Source organism: Oncorhynchus clarkii, chromosome 17 (genome assembly GCF_045791955.1).
Source record: "Oncorhynchus clarkii lewisi isolate Uvic-CL-2024 chromosome 17, UVic_Ocla_1.0, whole genome shotgun sequence".
Taxonomy (NCBI): Eukaryota; Metazoa; Chordata; class Actinopteri; order Salmoniformes; family Salmonidae; genus Oncorhynchus; species Oncorhynchus clarkii.
In genome coordinates this window covers 29,713,911-29,726,669 of record NC_092163.1, presented here as the reverse complement: position 1 = coordinate 29,726,669, position 12,759 = coordinate 29,713,911, and the positions used below count along the sequence as shown (strand labels likewise).

The 12,759-nt window shown below is 42.1% G+C and overlaps 1 protein-coding gene across 1 annotated transcript; it reads right to left on the bottom strand.

Moving 5' to 3' along the window:
- Positions 1–4,766: 4,766 nt before the first annotated feature.
- On the bottom strand, positions 4,767–11,609 carry LOC139370682 (eukaryotic translation initiation factor 2 subunit 2-like). Its single transcript, XM_071110304.1, has 9 exons — positions 11,456–11,609; positions 7,351–7,531; positions 7,132–7,232; positions 6,735–6,867; positions 6,516–6,619; positions 6,101–6,249; positions 5,576–5,632; positions 5,374–5,459; positions 4,767–5,039 (listed from the first exon to the last, which is right to left on the bottom strand). Exons 1-9 carry the CDS (start codon positions 11,471–11,473, stop codon positions 4,864–4,866), a joined length of 1,005 nt encoding a protein of 334 aa, XP_070966405.1. The 5' UTR covers positions 11,474–11,609; the 3' UTR covers positions 4,767–4,863.
- Positions 11,610–12,759: the final 1,150 nt, after the last annotated feature.

Here is a 12,759-nt window from a genome sequence, read left to right as displayed (position 1 = left end):
TAGGGCTCAGGTCCTCTGAGAGAGAGAAAGAAAGAGAGAATTAGAGAGAGCATATGTGGGATGGCCAGTCCTCTTCTGGCTGTGCCGGGTGGAGATTATAACAGAACATGGCCAACATGGCCATGGCCAACATGGCCATCACTGTTCATTTATCTTTATCTTTATTTAGTTTTGTATTCGCTTAAGTTTCAGTTTCTTTATTAAACATGTGGAACTCTAATCACGCTGCGCCTTGGTCCGATCATCATTATTCCGAACAACGTGACAGAATATCCCATCTACAAAGGACCAAGCAGTGTGCCTGGGAGGTAATGGCATCCTGAGCTTTGGAGGAGATTAGGGAGAGAACATCCTGGACTTGGGACGACATAATGGCAGGAGAGAAGAGCCTGCCATGGAAGCAGGTGGAAGCAGCGAAGGAGGGACAGCGGGGAGGAAGGCCACAGAAACCCCCAAGAAATTATTTTGGGGAGGCAGATGGACCAGTCGGCGGAGCCGAGGAGTGAACCAGAGCCAGTCTGGGAGAAGGAGAATTTGGAGGAGAGAGAAATGGGAGAGTTGTTGAGTTGGTGGAGGATGCACGGATTTGGACTAAAGGAACATGTTGTTAGTTTGGTGCCACCTGAGTCAGCTCCCCGTACTCGTCCTGAGAAGTGTGTTGAAGTTCCGGTACCATTGATGCCGGCTATACGCATCAGGTCTCCAGTACGTCTCCACAGCCCGGTACGTCCTGTGCCTGCTCCTCGCCCTCTCCCTCAAGTGCGCTTTCCCAGTCAGGTGCGTCCTGTTCCTGCTCCTCGCACTCGCCCTGAGGTGCATCTCCCCAGTCCAGTACGTTCTTTGCCTCCTCCCCGCACTCGCCCTGAAGTGCGTGTCACTAGTCCGGTGCCACCTGTACGCCTCCCCAGACCAGAACGTCCTGTGCCTGCTCCTTGCGCTCGCCCTGAGGTGCGTGTCACCAGCCCAGTACCACCAGTGCCGGCCACACGCACCAGGCTGCCTGCGACGAGCCCCAGTCCAGAGCTTCCGCCGACAGTTCCCAGTCCAGAGCTTCCGGCGACAGTTCCCAGTCCAGAGTTTCCTGAGACGGTCCACGGTCCGGAACCTCCTGGACCACGGTCCACGGTCCGATGCCCAGTCTAAGCACGGTGTCCAGTCCAGCTCCAAGGCCAGAGTCTTCTTCTGCGTTGGTGCCCAGTCCAGGCACAGCGTCCAGTCCCGCTCCATGGCGGGAGCCTTCCCCTGCTCCGATGCCCAGTCCAGACAGTGTTCAGCCTGAGTCCATGGCTGGATCCGCAGGATGAGCGGGTACTTCGTCCCACACCAGAGCCGCCACCGACACTAGACACCCCCCCTAACCTTCCCTTTTTGTTTCAGGTCTTGCGGTCGGAATCCGCACCTTTGGGGGGGGGGGTTTACTGTCACGTCCTGACCATAGAAAGCCTGTATTCTAATTGGGGATCATACTTAAGTTGCATTTTTTTCCACCTTTGGGGTATGGGATATTGTTTGTTTAGTTGCCTGTTCGCACTACATTGTCATCACGGTTAATTTATTCTTTATTTTGTTTTGTATTAGCTTAAGTTTCACTTTCTTTATTAAACATGTGGAACTCGGCCTTGGTCCGATCATCATTATTACGAACAACATGACATGTGTTCACTATACAGACCCACCATACTGCTCAACCAGTTACCTCAAACCAACTCCTGGGCAAAGAAGTCTCCATCCAACTGAAATATAGCCCTATTGAGTAATGGCATACTTTATTCTTGGTTAATAGCTGAGCAGTTTCGCTGACATTATGCATTAAAACATGCATTTTTCATTGGAGCCCAATTACCCATAGGCTTATGGTGTGAGGCTATCACAGTTAGTCAGCCCAGTATATTTCTGGAAGTTCATGCTGACTACACGATCATGCCTGACTGTATTTCACTCTCTCCAGTTGAGCAGATCTAGGAATGCATGTGGAAAGGCCCCCTGGAATGAACTCTTGCTCAGAGTAATCCATCACATCATGTCCACAGCACACAGCGGTGCTGTGGGGCTATCTCAGAACTTGTGCAAGTCACTCAATTATCAGTAACTACTCGTAGATCCATTACTTCTAGCCAATGCTTGTGACACTAGCAAGATACACTTTAATTGGGAATACATCAATCTGAGGTAAGTGAAGAGTTTCCAAAATGTTTGGCAAGGGAAACTACATCTTGTGCAATTAGCTACATAATTTATATCATAATTGATTTGTAGTAATCCTTTATGTTCTTTCAAGGTACATATGACTTGGATGAGCGAACCTTTGAATGTCCGATGTTTTAAAGTATTTACAGATTTTGGAGCTGCCTTCAAAGACATTCCATCCCTTGACTATGTGGAAATATGCACTAGTTTTAAAGAGCCTTCTGCTCAGTCTCAGTAAGGTCAGGCTAGAAAACACGCTCATTATTCATGAGTGCCTCACCTCCTCTCTGAGTGTACGGTGATGTTAACCAGGAGGGTCACATTGGAGGACATGCTGCTGCGGATGCTGTGTGAGAGCAGCACTGGGCCTTTAATCATTAGATTAAGCACATCCTGAGTCACATGAAACCATTTTAACAAGGAGAAAAAGCAGAGCTGTTCATGAATCGTGTCACAACAGCTGCCAGTGAACACACCCCCTTTTAGTGTGAGATGGAGTCAATTAGAGGGAGTAAAACAATAGTTGGCCTTGCTAGCATTTCCTTGTCTCCATATAAAATTAGCTATTTTTTCCCCAGACCTGTGCCTCAACACAATCCTGTCTCGGAGCAGTATGGACAATTCCTTCGACAGCAAGACTCTTCCTAGAGCTGGCCGCCTGGCCAAACTGAGCAATCTTGGTAGAAGGGCCTTGCTCAGGGAGGTGCCCAAGAACCCAATGGTCTCTCTGATAGAGCTCCAGAGTTCGTCTGTGGAGATGGCCTTTATGGTAGAGTAGCTAGATGGAAGCCACTCCCCAGTAAAAGGAACGTCAGCCCGCTTGGAGTTTGCCAAAAGGCACCTAAAGGACTCTGACCATGAGAAACAAGATTCTCTGGTCTGATGAAACCAAGATTGAACTCTTTGGCCTGAATGCCAAGCGTCACGTCTGGAGGAAACCTGGCAGCATCCCTAAGGTGAAGCATGGTGTTGGCAGCATCATGCTGTGGGGATGTTTTTCAGTGGCAGGGACTGGGAGACTAGTCAGGATCCGAGGGAAAGATGAAAAGTACAGAGAGATCCTTGATGAAAACTTGCTCCAGAGTGCTCAGGACCTCAGACTGGGCCAAAGGTTCACCTTCCAACAGGACCACGAGCCTAAACACACAGCCAAGACAACGCAGGAGTGGCTTCGGCACAAGTCTCAATGTCTTTGAGTGGCCCAGCCAGAACCCAGACTTGAACTCGATTGATCTCTTGAAATACCTGAAAATAGCTATGCCGTGACACTCCCCATCCAACCTGACAGAGATTGAGAGGTTATGCAGAGAAGAATGGGAGAAACTCCCCAAATCAGGTGCCAAGCTTGTAGCATCATACTCTAGAAGACTCCAGGCTGTAATTGCTGCCAAAGGTGCTTCAACAAAGTACTGAGGAAAGGGTCTGAATACATATGTAAATGTGAAACCAGTTTTTGTTTTGTCATTATGGGGTATTGTGTGGAGATTGAGAAAAAAATATTTTAAAATAAGGTCGTAACGTAAAAATGATGAAAAGGTCAAGGGGTCTAAATACTTTACGAATACACTCTCACACTTGCTTTTCCAACTGTTATATCCTCAAGTCACAAGATTAACATGATTCATAGTGGTCATATCCAAACAAATGTATCTGGCTGAGAAAACCATGCAGGGGGAAAGGTTTTAGGAGTTGGCCAATTACCTTCACAGCTTCTCTACCATCTTACCTTCAGCAGGAAGAAAAGTAACCTTTTCTGACTTATTCGAGACCCGCCCCGGATACAGAGAACTCCAAAATGAGCCTTAAATCTTGTTCAGCAAACTTTTAATGGTGCATTCAAACCAGAAAGCATGTCCGATGCAGCGTTAGAGAAATTCTGTAAAAATGTAAATTAGCATTATATAAAAATCCCCATAAAAAATCTGTTTAAACTGACAGTTGTATCTCAATCCACCAATGTCACATCTTATGCATCTGTGCTGAAAGGTGACAGAGCGGTTTGTCAGACCATGATACATCCCAAAAATTGGTATTCTCAGTCATCTGTAGCGTCCAGTTAGGCCTACTAACTATTATGACCCCTTTATGGAAAAATGGAACTCACAATGGTGTTCTTCCTTTTGCTCTACAGGCCCCACAAGCATCTTGGGACTCGTATTCAGTCAATCTGCAAACTTGCCTAGAATCAAACCAGGGTCTGTAGGGACACCTCTAGCACTGAGATGCAGTGCTTTAGACCGCTGCGCCACTTAAGAGCCACAAATTATAGGACAGATACTTCAGACCAAACCTATTGATTTTGGGAGGGGGGTAAACTGTTCCATGTAGTGAATCTGTTAATGAATAATAAAAAATACGCATCAGTTTGTCTGATTTGAATGCACCCTATTACAGCCCTTTAACTTTGGCATTCATAACACTGAGCTTTCTTTTGAAAGATGTGAAAACCTGGTGCACACACAGTGAAGGTGTAGACAAAATAATTGATTTCAAAGTAGTATAGAGTAGACAACACATTAAGTTCATCACCTTGGCCCTCCATAGTGATGGGATGATATAATTGGGAAATATAGACAGCGTCTGATCACACAGATGGTATGCGATTTATTAATTTCTTTACAATAGGCAGCGGTAACAAATCCACACAGTCCATAAAAGCATCCAGCCTGGCCAATCCTAATTGGCTTTGGCGCGGAGCTGTGCTCTCTTTCCCGTGACGGCCTGGAAACCAGCCTTGATGCTGGCAACGGAGCAGCGGGAGTGGCATGTCTCGCACTGCAGGAAGTAGAGTCGTGTGTCCTTCTGGAGGATGGTGTCGGGGGAGCGGCATGTATGGCACGTCACATACTCCTCTGTGAAGAGAGGGAAAGAAACACTGGCGTGAGACTGGGAAGTAAAGCGGATTTATCTAATTAATCTTAACAGTAAGTTATTCAAAATGCAATAAAAGAGCCTACGCTACAAATTGACATAACGTGATCTCTGGAGAAACATCTCCAGCAGGTCTGGTTATGAGCATGGCTTGCGAACCATGTTGCATCCCTATCATATTAAACACATTTTTGTAAGTACAGTAGATAAACACCATCCTCTCATTTGCAATTATATGATTAACTGAAATCAGAATTATATCAATTAAATAGAGATGTGTACAAAGGTAGGACAATTGTCAACACAAATACTTACTAATATATCTCCGTAAGACATTCTCTATCTGTTTCTGCTGGAATCTTCCTTTGATGATGAGCTGATTAGTTCCGTCTATAGAACCACTGTTGCAATAAAAAACAGTTTCATTCATGAATCCATAGCCTTCTTAGACTCATTCATTTAACAATTATAATTTAAGCATGATCTGTTTTTCTTCACTTGCCGCCCCAAACCTTACCTTGTTCCAAGCTCAGCCAACAAGAAGGCCAGGAGATGTTTTGGCTGGCGATGCAACCTGTCAAGAAATTAGCAAATGATTAGCAAATCAACAAGTGAGAGTGAAAGTCATAAAAAACTCCACATCTATAAAAAAAGGCAACAGGGGATCCCAGGGTACTGGCATATACGGTTGGGCGGTATCCAGATTTTCATAGTCATAACGTTTCTGTACCATACTGGGGTATACGGTATTTCCGGAACGGCACACAAAGGGGCACTACAAAAAATAGTTTAAATTGGAACAGGGATCTTGATCCAGGTGGGGATTGAATATTGCTTGATCTTGATATCTAGCCACTTAGCTAGCAAGTTAGAAAACCAAATGCATAGCTGGAGCCCTACGCTGGATATTATTTGACATCTTAGATTTCTTAAAGTTATAACATAGTGGCGTAACGCATTGGCGTATTATTGAAAATAATACTGTCGGTATTTTGAAATACCCCGGTATAATCGCCCAAGCCTAGTGGCATATCATTCTCACAGTTTGCAGATGTCTGTGAAGTTAACGAAGGAGGACTTCTTGGTGCCCACTCGGACCACCTGGGGAGGCTTCATGACAAACTTCCTCTTCTCCCCAGCCACCATGTCAGGGTTCTTTTCCCGCATGATGTTGAAGACGCGGTTCAGCAGCTATAAGGGAGGGAGATGAGTCAGCCTGGATTTTAGGATGAAATACTTGGGAAACACCACATAAAAACATTCACGTCAACAAGACGTGACCAATTGATTTTCTAAATGAAGATGTGACTAACCATTCCTTTCTTTAAGGTCATGATGACCAGGTGTCTTGTCCTACATCTTAGGTCTCTTATGAAAATGTTCAGTTGGTAATAACTTGGGTGTAATATTCCTCTAAAATCTTAAAAAGTCTCTCTTGACCCAGACTTAGTTTGTACCTCGTCATATGTGTAGTCTCTCTCTGAGCCTGCCCACGCAGGGCCCGACTGTGTGCTGCTGAACGTGATGTCGTCAGTGTTCTTTCCATCTTCATCTTCCTGGGCTGTAAACCACAAGGTATGACGGACCAAAGGTCAGTTTGCATGCTGGTTGTATTAAGTAAACACATTATATCCAGCATGTAAATTTTATCCAGCCTTTAAATTTGGTACACTCACCGTCATCTTTGATTTCCATGTCATCATCCATGTCGAAATTCACAGCCTTTGACTTCCTTTTCTTTTTTCCTAGTTCCAACATCAAGTCGTCCTCGTCGTTGGTTTCGGAGGGCTCTGCCTCAATTTTCAGCTCCTGTACATCAAAAGTTTTGCAATACAGTCAATTTAATACATACCACAATGTCAAGCCACAACAGATACACTGTATAATTGAAAGAAACATAACATTTTAACTTTCTACATATGCAAGGATATATCTTATCCCTAAATATGAGACATGAAGTGGACAAACTACAAAGTTGAAAGGAATCCATTTTGTAGATAAGTCAACAAACATTATCATTTAACAGACGCTCAGACACACTAAGGTCCACCGGGCACTTGACCCAAAACGTACCTTCATTCCATCCTCTACGTCATTGTCAAATGTCTTTGCTTTCTTCTTTTTTTTCTTCTTCTGGTTGAAGAAATTTAAGTCGTCCAGGTCATCTGAGATTTCTGGAAAACAAACAAACCAAGATCAAAAAGTTGTACTTACAACAGGTCTTAGACAATTCTGACTACATGCAAACTCACCCTTTAGGTTAATATTATGTTAAGGTCTCGCCTTCCTCACCTTTCCTCCTTCCCTCATCCTCATCAAAGTCCACCTCTCTGTCCTCTCCTCCATCCACCTCCACCTCCTTTGTTTCTGGCTGTGGAGCATCCTCACTGGCACCGTCCCCTCCTTCTTCATCCAACATGAAAGGCTTCTTCTTCTTTTTCTTCTTCTTGGACATGTTGGGGTCAAATATCATCTACAAAGCCAAAAGAAAAGTGTTACAAATGGCTGACCCCTATGACACTGTCAGTATTACATCTTGCAAATATAGCTAGCTTAAAAGCCTGTTGGGGATGACAAATATTGGCAGATGATGTGTTCCTAGTAAATGTTGCATCATGATAAGGAATTCATGTGTAATGTTAGCTAGCTTGCTGTCAGTAACTAGTTAGTATTTCGCTAGTCTGATTGTTCAGGTGAAAATGCACAATTCATTGGTATTTACAGCCTGACATTAATGCCCCCAAAATCTTGTAAATGTCCCTTACAAGCCATAATATGGAATACAATTCCATTTAAACTCGGGCTCCCGAGTGGCACAGCGGTCTAAGGCACTGCATCACGGTGCTAGAGGTGTTACAACTAGAGGTCGACCGATTAATCGGAATGGCCGATAACTTGAAATCGGCCCTAATTTATCATAACAATCGGAAATCTGTATTTTTGGGCGCCGCTGTGTTGATTTTTTATATATACACCTTTATTTAACTTAAGTCAGTTAAGAACACATTCTTATTTTCAGTGATGGATTAGGAACGGTGGGTTAACCTCTTACTTCTACCCCTTCCTTTTTCGAAAATTCTGTTAAAAATCGCGCAACTTTTCAGCGTCCTGCTACTCATGCCAGGAATATAGTATATGCATATGATTAGTATGTGTGGATAGAAAACACTCTGAAGTTTATAAAACTGGTTAAATCACGGCTGTGACTATAACAGATCGTGTGTTTCATTGAAAAACGCAAGAAAAACTGCTCTCTGAAAGCAAAAAATAATTTCCATAAGTCACTTCCACCAGTTGTTAAAAGAGAACAGAATTTAATGGCAATCTGCCTGCAATTCATACAAATTCCGCACGATGGCGCCATTGTCCTAATTTTCAATTGAATTAATTGTTGGAAAATCCTTCTATCTGAACTCCATTTTCCCAGTCTTCACCCGGATGCAGTTGAGGGAGATATCAGATGGCATTGTTTTTGAAGTGAAGACCTATTGAAGAGACATCGCCCTGTAATCATTTTGATAGATTATAAACGTTTACTAATACCTAAAGTTGGATTACAAAAGGATTTCGAAGTGTTTTGTGAAAGTTTATCGTCGACTTTTTTAATTTAAAAAAATTACGCAGCGTTTAAAAACGATGATTTTTTCTGAATGACACAGCTTCCATACAAAGCTATTTTGGGTATATATGGACCGATTTAAACGAAAAAAAGACCCAATAGTGATGTGTATGGGGCATATAGGAGTGCCAAGAAAGAAGCTCGTCTAAGGTAATGAATGTTTTATATTTTATTTCTGCGTTTTGGGTAGCGCCGGCTATCGCAAAATCTGTTGTTTACGTGTCGAGCTGGCATTTTGGGGGGTGCATGCTATCAGATAATAGCTTCTGATGCTTTCGCCGAAAAGCATTTTAAAAATCTGACTTGCTGGCTAGGTTCACAACGAGTGTAGCTTTAATTCAATACCCTGCTTGTGAATTTTGATCAAAGATTGAGTTGTAACGAGTACATTTAGCATTTAGCGTAGCGCATTTGCATTTCCAGGGGCATACTTGGGACGTCTGCGTGTCAAGTATTCTCAAGAAGTTAACTGCCTGGTTCAGGGGCAGAATGACAGATGTTCCCCTTGTCAGCTCGGGGGATTCAACCTTACAGTTAACTAGTCCACCGCAATAACGACCTGCCTCTCTCTCGTTGCACTCCACAAGGAGTGTTACGCGAATGAAGTAAGCCAAAGTAAGTTGCTAGCTAGCATTAAACTTATCTTATAAAAAACAATCAATCATAATCACTAGTTAACTACACATGGTTGATGATATTACTAGATATTATCTAGCGTGTCCTGTGTTGCATATAATCTGACTGAGCATACAAGCATACAAGTATCTAAGTAGCTGACTGAGCGGTGGTAGGCAGAAGCAGGCACATAAATATTCATTCAAACAGCACTTTAGTGCGTTTTGCAAACAGCTCTTCGTTGTGCGTCAAGCCTTGCGCTGTTTATGACTTCAAGCCTATCAACTCCCGAGATGAGGCTGGTGTAACCGAAGTGAAATGGCTAGCTAGTTAGCGCGCGCTAATAGAGTTTCAAACGTCACTCGCTCCGAGCCTTCTAGTGGTTGTTCCCCTTGCTCTGCATGGGTAACGCTGCTTCGATGATGGCTGTTGTCGTTGTGTTGCTGGTTTGAGCCCAGGGAGGAGCGAGGAGAGGGATGGAAGCTATACTGTTACACTGGCAATACTAAAGTGCTTATAAGAACATTCAATAGTCAAAGGTTAATGAAATACAAATGGTATAGAGGGAAATAGTCATATGATTCCTATAATAACTACAACCTAAAACTTCTTACCTGGGAATATTGAAGACTCATGTTAAAAGGAACCACCAGCTTTCATATGTTCTCATGTTCTGAGCAAGGAACTGAAAAGTTAGCTTTCTTACTTACATAGCACTTTTACTTTCTTCTCCAAAAACTTTGTTTTTGCATTATTTAAACCAAATTGAACATGTTTCACTATTTACTTGAGGCTAAATAGATTTTTATTGATGTATTCTATTAAGGTAAAATAAGGGTTCATTCAGTATTGTTGTAATTGTCATTATTACAAATAAATAAATAAATATCGGCTGATTAATCGGTATCGGCTTTTTTGGTCCTCCAATATTCAGTATCGGTGTTGAAAAATCATAATCGGTCGACCTCTAGTCACAACAGACCCTGGTTTGATTAAAATCTAATCACATTTTATTGGTCATACACATGGTTAGCGGATGTTAATGCGAGAGTAGCGAAATGCTTATGCTTCTAGTTCTGACCGTGCAGTAATATCTAACAATTTCACAACAAAAAAAATACTGCATAGTTTCCAATTCTAGGCCGTGTCACAACCGGCCGTGTTTGGGAGACCCATAGGGTGGTGCACAATTGGCCCAGTTTTCTTAACTGGCCTGCCTAGTTAAATAAATACTTCCTCCACTGGTTGTCTGAGGTTTTCCTTCTGCAGCTTAAAATTTGAGAAAACATCCACAGGGAATTATTGTTTACCCAACTTTATAGTGCTGATAGGTATATATGGTCAGGCACAGAGATAAAGTTAGCATCTCATGACAAAAATGTCATATTGAAATCAGGGGAGGATGGAGAACCAAAACATTTATTTTAAAATCACAATACAATTGTGTTCCTTATCCTCCTGATTCAGAAAATACTATTTGTATTGTCATAACATGATTTGTTCAATAGCTAGTTAACGAGAGAAATCGAATATCCAATATGAAACTATTTATCTCAGTACTCAAGATAAACGATACTTTCCTGTGGATATTTTGTCTCACATTTTGAGCAGCTAACGGACAAACCGCAGAGATCACCGGTAGTTTAAATGTGATTTTATTCAACATTCTGGCTTGTAAGGAACATTTAGATGATTTTGCAGGCATTACCGCCAGGCTGTAACTACTATAAAGTAATTAATTGTGTTAGCTAAACAATGTATCCAATTCTTCAGTGGAGCCGTATATGCTCATATTTAAGATGGCAACAACAATTAGACTGTTGGCCATATGGATGGAAACTAGCGGCGACGAATCACTTACATTAGAGCACACAATGAAGAAATGTCTGTTAGTTAACTATAGTAGCTAGCTATTGCATTGTCAGCCAAATTAAATTGAATCAGAGACTTTCACACAATCACAAATAGTTCGCAAGCTACATTGCTAGGATTTTTACTATTTATTTTCAAAATGAAGCAGCTAAGGGGCGGCTAACGTTAGCCAGTAGTTAGCTAGCTAGCTTACTGCCTCATGTCATGCTCACACATGTGTAGGCCATAATGACGTTTCTCATGAAGACGAATTTACAATGGTAAATCACTATATAAAACGGGATTAGTTACCTCGTCGTCTCCCGACATGTTTCCAGACTATGATAACGATGAAAATTCCGTACAGTATGTGATTTAACCAAACAAATCATTCAGTTTCGGGTTTCTTGCATCAGCTACCGGGCACTAGAAGATGCGCAAGCGCAGAAGTTCCATCTTTGTGTAGAATGCGCATGTGTAGAAATATCTACTAGGATATGTTTTTCTTTTTTTTGCTCCACCTCAACCTTCAGGTCAATGTCAATATCTACGAAGATGGAGATAGTATAGGCTTTAAAGCAAGTACCTTTCACAAATTATGCATTACTATTATTTCTAACTTTTAAACTATTTATTTTTTAAGCCACAATAAAAATATTTCCATAGTTTTCTTTGCATAGTATTTATATTTACTACTGTATTTATATGTACAGAGCCTCCATTGAGATCCAAGGTTCACAACATGTATTTCATGCATGTTATACCAAACAATGTGTTAGTTGCTGGAGCATTTTACTCAGAAACCCTGATATTTCTCCAACTATTTTATGGTCTCAAAACATAATTATTTTGCACATAAGTTATTCATTGGTGTTCTTATTTTGGGCCTGTATTTAGCATTTTATAAGGATCACCATTAGCTGCTACTTTTCCTGTGGTCCAAACAGGAACAAAAACAACACATCAAAATGAAACAATAGTCTACATCAGGTAGGTAGCCTAGTGGTTAGAGCGTTGGACTAGTAACCGAAAGGTTGCAAGATTGAATCCCTGAGCTGACAAGGTAAAAATCTGTCATTCTGCCCCTGAACAAGGCAGTTAACCCAGTGTTCCTAGGCCATCATTGAAAATAGGAATTTGTTCTTAGCCGACTTGCCTAGTTAAATAAAGGTAATAAAAACAATACATAAGACATTGTGCACTATACAAACAGCAATACAATATCACAATGTGAGTGTGTGTTAGGGGAGGGTTTCCCAAACTCGGTCCTGGCCCCCTGGGTAGATATTTTGTTTTTTCCCCTAACACTATACAGCTGATTCAAATAACCAACTCATCATCAAGCTTTGATGATTTGAATAACAGAGTATATTACTTCCAAGTATATTACTTGCTAAAGTTTAGCCCCTGGACGATAAAGTAGACGAGCTCAAGGCAAGGATCTCCTTCCAGAGAGACATCAGGGACTATAACATACTCTGCTTTGCAGAATCATAGCTCTCTCCGGATATATTGTTCCAGTCCAGCGGGGTTCTCTCCACTGTGACGATTAGAACTTATCCAAACCAAAAGCTGTGGATAGATGGCAGCATTCACACAAAACTGAAAGCTTGAAC